Genomic DNA, 7,500 nt, shown 5'->3' on the forward strand with positions numbered 1-7,500 from the left:
AATAAAATGAAAAATAAGAGAATAAATAAAAATTGGGATTCTTCTGATAATTAAACATAATTTTGAAAAATTGGAATTATGTTGGAAAAATTTTTATCATCAATTTCCCTCTTTTCAAAAGTGAACTGAAAATTAAAATATACATTTATGTATTTATATATATATATATATACACACATATATATATAAATATATACATTGTAACGATTTAGGCGTTACGTTAATAAAATATGGATCCGCGAGTTTACTTATTATCAAATCAAAGGCGTGAACAAAAATATCGTGATAAATGCTTTTAATGCAATATACGTGTTTCTTGTTTAAAGTCTAAAACAAGACTGTTTTTTTACAATAATATCGGTTGGCGCAGCAACCTTATTCTTTTTAAAGACATAAGAGGTTTATAAACGTCTTTTATCTATGCTGACCACTAGATCATTAAAGAGGGGGCAAAACGGGTGATTTCACCCTTTGTAACACTACTCCCCCCCGAGGAAAAGAGTTGTCCCGACTCGGGAAAGATAAAACAATTATAAAAGTATTCTAGTAGTCAGTGCTCAAAGGTGAGTTGGAGCTGTGGCTCTAAAATTTAAGAACTCCCTTTTTTACTATCTGGCATTTGCCCACAGTCTCAAGGTAAACCACAGAAAACCTTGAGCAGATAGTTGAGCGTTAAATAATCTCAAAAATTTATGTGCCATGTTTTATAAAGGTTAGTGTCATTAAGTGTTATGTGGCTTCATGAATTCAAAGTTATCCGCAACGGCCCAGATTGATGTCGGGAAGAAATTCAATCTTCTTCATGAAGGATCCCTTCGAAACAGGTTCGGATGAAAACATCGAACCGGGAACCGACAATTCCAGGACCAAATAAGACGAAAACAGACTTCTCTTCATATGAAATAAGGAAATCGTGGGGTGACTTCTTTAAAAATAGTTCACCCTAGAGTTTTGGAAGGACAAATGTGAGTGATGGTAAAACAATTCAAATTCACTAAGTGAATTTGGGAGAATACTTCAATAAAATAAATTGAATATGTATTCAAAAGAAAAGAAATGATCTTATCTGAATTATTTCTGCGTCCTTCTTCAGAATAAGACCACCAGTCATCCTCAGGAATCGGGGAAGATTGGAAGGAAAAGGCTGTGTCAAATAACCTGAAAAAGTGCTCACAAAAACTGACACTGAAGGTTAATAAAATGTGAAAATCAAGCAATCGCTCATCGACCTCGAAAAATAATCGTGGCTCCTTTCACATTAATAAACCAAAGCATATCCGACACAAAACTCGATTCCAGAGAAGAAATTTCTAGAAAGAAACAATCAAAGAAAACAAATTTCAAATTGATTAGCAACCCAGAAATAACAAATCATTATCAGACTTCCGTAGTAAGAAGAACCATGTCAAAAATTCACAATTTAATAAACGCGGGAATATTAGCCCAAACCTTTGACTTTCTTAATTTTAAAAATTTATCAGAAGAAGAATTAGAAAACGAATTCCAGAATTCGTGGAAAAAGTTTTCTTGTGGGTTTTTCGATTTTCGAATCGAAGAAGGAAAAATTGGTCTTCTGTGCACGTCATGCTGCACCCGCAGGTAAATAAAAAAACAAACACAAGAAACAACCCCTTATTTGTATAGAAATTTAAATTGAATTTTTTTTTTTTCTTATTGTGAAAATTCCAGTCCTGAACATCCGCGAGGTGAAGTTGACCTCCACGTAACCTTTCTGAAGGACAATACTTCCTGCATCGTTTGCAAAGATAGTCTTATCCTCGCTGAAAAACCGACGGAAGGTTGCTCCGAATGTGAAGCCGTAAAAATGGAATTGAAAACTATTATTAAAACCGCATACCACTTCCAAATTATTTAGTTTTTTTTTTTAAACTGTTCAAATATTCTTGAAAATACAAATAAAATAAAATTAAATTGAAAGGTTTAACTTTATCTGTGTGTCATTGCAAAACAAAAACTAGAATAAACTTGGTCGGCTGTGGATTCTGCATTGATAACCAAAACAGGAGCCGATAAAGAAGAAAAGGTTTGTTTTACTAGCCAATCTTCATAAACCTCATGGATAGTTCTGAGTAACTCTAAAGAAATACTCGATTCTTCCTCACGAGAACGGGAACTAACACGAGCAAAAGAAGTTTCTGGGGAAACTCGCAAATAAACAATCAAATCTACTCTGAGCTCAGACGAGCGAATGAGAAAATCAAAATTTTTTGTCAATAAATGAGATTCGAAGTCGCGAAAATTACCTAATCTTCGACGAGCTTCTACAAAACAATTGCTACTGAATATCGATCTTTCCATCACCTTTACAGGCAATGAAGTCGTCTGCAGATGTCTATCTAACATAACCATTTGAGCGAAATGCTGAAAATAATAGCAATAACGATCTGGGTTCTGATACATCAAATCTAAAAGATTAATTCCAGCTACATTTCGATATTCTTCAAGAGGTTCTAAAAGTGTACAGACCTGGCGATCTGCTAAAAACCTCTTGGTGAAAGTTGTTTTTCCGCATCCGATATTTCCTTCAATAATAATCGTAAGCGGTCGAGTTTTACTCAAATGAATTCCGAAAGGTAAATTTTTCTCCCAATTGATAACCGACTGTAAAGAAGGCCAAATCGATCACAGTCGTCAAGGGTGTTCGTTTGAAGATCTAACCTCGAAGGACGTTCCTGGTCTTGGAGAGACTGTTCCAGGTTGATCTTCTTCAAATGGAGCAAGACGATCCAAGTGAACCACTTTCTGACGCGAATGAGGAGATCTTCGGATTCTATAAACAATATCATTTATCCGGTTAACCACTAAGTAAGGGCCTTCCCAATTTCTTTGTAGCTTTGGACATCGTCCTTTCTATCTTCGAGGTTGAAAGAGCCAGACAGAATCTCCAGGATTAAATTTTAAATCTCTGGCTCGAATATCATAGCGAGTTTTTAATTTATCTGAAGCCATAGAAATTCTATTCCTAGCAAAGTGATGAATTTCTTCTAAACGTTGTTGTAATGAAAAGGCATAATCTGTTTGATGCTGTCTTTGCACAGGAACAGGGCCTTTCTCTAAATCTGACGGAAGTCGACGATTTCTTCCAGTAAGCATGAGGGCTGGCGTCTGTTTCGTCGTCTCATGAATCGCAGATCTGTAAGATGAGAGGAAGAAAGGGATCCAGGAGTCCCAGTCTCTCTGATTCTGCTCTACGAAGGACGACAAATATTGTGGCAAAGTATGATTCAGACGCTCTATCATGCCATCTGATTGCGGATGCAAAGGAGTTGTACGAGTTTTCCTAACCCCTAAAATCTGAGTAACCTCTTTCATTAAGGTTGACTCAAAATTTCGGCCTTGATCAGTATGAAGTTCTAGAGGAACTCCGTGTCTACAAATAAATTCTTTAACGAATGCCTGTGCTACAGTAGAGGCTTCTTGATCAGCGAGGGGAACCACTTCAGGCCACTTAGTAAAATAATCAGCAATAACCAAAGCATATTTATTTCCAGAATGGGTTATCGGGAGAGGTCCAAGAATATCCATTGCTATTCTTTCAAATGGAGCTCCCACGTTGTAAATTTGAAGAGAGCTTTGTCCCTTCGCTCGAGGTCCTTTCTTTGCCGTGCAGATTCGACATCTTCGACACCAATCTTCAACGTCCATCCGGCAACGGGGCCAAAAGTGAAAGTTGCGAATTCTGCCTAGAGTTTTATTTGAAGCGAAATGTCCACCTGCAGGAGAATCATGATAAAGAGCAAGAATCTCTGGAACTCGTGACCTGGGAACCAAAAGTTGCCACCTGATTTCTTTCAAGTCTGCAGATTCCCATTTCCGGTATAAAATTCCATCAATTAAAAGGATAGGGTCCCATTGAGCCCAATAAATTTTCAAATCTGGCTCGGCTAAAGATATATCCTGCCAGTCTGGGCGAGTTTCTGCTTCTTTCCAAGATTTCACTTGATTCAAAGTGTCGTCCTCTTGTTGCGATTTTCTCCATTCCTCCTGGTTATTTTCGAAAGAAATCTTCCGTATTGAAAGGGAGGGGTCACGATTTTTCTCTAATCGTGCACACTGTTTACACTCTGGCATTTCCTCGCAGGGTCTTCGAGAGAGAGCGTCGGCGTTTCCATGATGAATTCCTGCTCGATAACGAATATCAAAATCGTACTGACCGAGCCTTTCTAACCATCTAGCTACCTGACCTTCAGGAGATTTAAACGAAAGTAGCCACCTGAGAGAAGCATGATCTGTACGTATTAAAAATTTCCTGCCATACAAATAATGGTGAAAATGTACTACGGTCTTAACGACAGCTAAAAGCTCTCTACGAGTGACACAATAATTCCTCTCAGTTTTACTCAAAACTCTGCTGAAATAGCTTATCACTCTCTCTTGACCTCCCTGAATTTGTGACAGAACCCCGCCTATTCCTGAAAGAGATGCATCCGTATCTAAAATAAAAGGAATTTCGACCTCTGGATAAGCTAAAATCGGCGAAGAAATAAGATTTCACTTTAATTTCTTGAAAGCCTCTTCGCATTCCGGGGTCCAGTCAAAAAGAATCTTGATTCCGGTCAAATGATGGAGAGGCTTAGCTATACTAGCGAAACCTTTTACAAATCTTCTGTAATACGTACAAAGGCCTAAAAAGCTTTGAACTTGTTCTTTATTCTTAGGTGTCAGCCAAGAAGAAACCTTCTCTATTTTGGATGGGTCGGTCTTCACACCTTGTGCTGAAACGATATGTCCGAGGAAGCCTACTTCTTTCTGGAACAGATGACATTTTTTCGGGCTCATTTTCAGACCTGCTTGCTTCAGCCTAGCGAAAACTTGTCTGAGATTTTGAACTTCTTCTTCAAAGTTCTTGCCAAAAACGATTATATCGTCGAAATAAACGAGGCATATTTTGCCCGTGAGCCCATGGAGAACAGCCTCCATCATTCGTTCAAAGGTAGCCGGGGCATTACTCAAACCAAACGGCATAACCTTGAACTGCCATAATCCTCCTAAACCCGTAACAAAAGCTGTTTTTTCTTTATCTACAGGATCCATTTCGACCTGCCAGTATCCACTCTGAAGATCTATGGTGCTAAACCAAGTTGCACCAGCTATCAGGTCGAGTGTCTCGTCGATTCTGGGTAGAGGGTAAGAATCTTTCTTCGTTATATCGTTCAGCTTCCTGTAATCGATACAAAATCGTTTGGATCCGTCCTTTTTGTTAACAAGGACGATTGGTGAGGCCCAGGGACTAGACGATGGTTCAATCACATCGTTCTTTAGCATGTCTTCCACAAGCTTCTTTACCTCTTCTCGGGCGTTGAGAGCGAGTCTTCGAGGAGCTTGTTTAATTGGTGAACTCTCTCCGACGTCAATCTTGTGCTTGACAGAAGTACATCGGCCCTTATCACCACTATCTTTGGCGAAAGAATCTATAAACTCTAGCAAAAGAGATTTAAACGATTCTACCTGAGCTGATTTTAACGAAATCGAAGATTTCTCAACAAGGCTCCGTAAATGAAGAGGAAAATGTTGTTGCAAATCATCCTCTGAAAGTTCTATTTCTCGAATTCTAGGAGGGGTCCAATAAATTCCATTCCTATTCGTACAAAAAGTTATTTCGCGATTGTTTGAAGCTAGTGAATTTCTCTTAGTCGAGATAACACAGTTATGAGCTGTAAGAAAGTCTATTCCCAAAATACCTTCATCCTCTATATCTGCTATAAAAACCTTATGTGGAGAGTCGATACACCCAAAAAGGTTAATTTGGACAGTAGCCTGTCTCAAAACCGGGGTCGTCTCTCCAGTGGCTGTTCGCAGAGAAAAAGAGGGAACAATCCGGTCATCGGATTTAAAGAGATCCGATCGAACTACGGTTACTTCCGCGCCCGTGTCTATTACCCACAGACAATCGACGCCATTCATCTTACCGCGCGCGTAAAGACCAGACTGTCGTAGACTTCTAATTAAAAACTGTTCTCTAAGAGGGCTTTCACTACCAACAATCTGCGATGATTTTCGCCCTGACAAATCATCTGAAATTAGTTTTTTGGGTGAGTTCCTGTTGAAGAACTCGATTGAGGATTTGCTTCCCCTATTTCTATATTTTTCTTACGCCAGTTAAAAGAATTTGGATTCGAACCTTGCATCGGTTTTCCACTAATTTTTTTAATTAGAAAACAATGATTGGCGTCGTGACCTGTTTTTTCACAAAATATACAAGTCAAGCTAGTTTGACTTGTCACGACCACGTTTTTATTTATACGCTGGTTTTGTTGGTTTTGAAAAGAACCTCGATTTCTTGGTTTAAAATTGTTACTGTTATTTCTATTTTTATAATTTTGAGGTTTTGACTCCTCCGAGTATTCAAAACTTCGCCTTCTTGAGGCGTTTTCAGACACCTCAATCCGACGAAGCTTGTTCAGCCCAAAATATTGCTTTCTCATTGCCTCCACCTCGAGGGCTTTGGCCGTTGCCTCCCGCAGAGAAGTGAGGCCTGACGTTCCAACGGCCATTTTAATCTCTGGATCATTAATCGCATTCAAAAAAGCTTGCGTTGCTAATAAGTTTCGAGACGGTTCGTGGTCTGGCAAAGCTATACGAGAAAGCCGTTCAATGTCCTGACTAAGAGACGCGAGGTTTTCGTCTCGTCCTTGTCTTCTTGTCTGTAATTGTGCTGTGTACAGTTTTGTTAAGTGGTCATTTCCGTACCTCAACTTTAATGCAGAACTAAGTTTTTCATAATCAGAGATTTCTTCCTCAGACAACGCCGTTAAAACGTTCAAAGCCGGCGTTCGAAGACAGGAGGCAAGACTGTGGGCCCTCATGGCGGAGTCCCACTGATTATGTTCAGCAATTGTATTAAACTGGCGTTCATAATCTGCCCATGGTATTTTTCCGTCAAAAATTGGCGGTTTTAAAGGAAAAAGAGGCTTCTCATTAATCTGAGAAGCAACCTCAGGAAATCCTGAATTATTTAATTAATTAAAATGAGAATATTGAGGTCGAACTTGAGGCAAAGACTCGGAAAAACCAACCTCATTATTTACTCTCCTTCTACTAATTGGAGATTCAACTACTTCCCTAGTAAAAGGCACAGACCTTGAATCTCGAACATCCTGGATTCGTCCTGGATGTCGGACCTGTCGAACAGCGGAAACGGGAACAGGAGAAGGAACAGGAGAGAGAAGCGGCGTAACGACTCTGGAACCTCGTGGAGTGACAGCCGGTTCTCCTGAGCCATTCACCTGATGAACAGCCTGAAGAGCCGCCACAGTCGTCCGGAACAGTTCGTGTAGACTAGTTTCGGATCGTTCTTGTGCCTCTCTATCAAGCCTGCGCTGTTCCAGCTGTTGTTCCTGTTCTCTTCTTCGCTGTTCCAACTGTTGTTCTTGTTCTCTTTTTCGCTGTTCCAACTGTTGTTCTTGTTCTCTTTTTCGCTGCTCTTGTTGATCAAGAAGCAGCTGAAGAAGTTGCTGTTGTTGGCGCTCAGCAGCCTCT

At 39.5% G+C, this 7,500-nt stretch overlaps 1 protein-coding gene across 1 annotated transcript in view; it reads right to left on the bottom strand.

Moving 5' to 3' along the window:
• Nucleotides 1-6,980: 6,980 nt before the first annotated feature.
• LOC138191345 (forkhead box protein P2-like) overlaps nucleotides 6,981-7,500 on the bottom strand; it is a 693-nt gene continuing 173 nt past the window's right edge. Inside the window, exon 1 of the mRNA XM_069138044.1 lies at nucleotides 6,981-7,500. This exon is cut by the window's right edge and continues 173 nt beyond it. Within this exon, the coding sequence (XP_068994145.1) occupies nucleotides 6,981-7,500 (520 nt within the window).

Source organism: Neodiprion pinetum, unplaced genomic scaffold, assembly GCF_021155775.2.
Source record: "Neodiprion pinetum isolate iyNeoPine1 unplaced genomic scaffold, iyNeoPine1.2 ptg000121l, whole genome shotgun sequence".
NCBI classification, from domain to species: domain Eukaryota; kingdom Metazoa; phylum Arthropoda; class Insecta; order Hymenoptera; family Diprionidae; genus Neodiprion; species Neodiprion pinetum.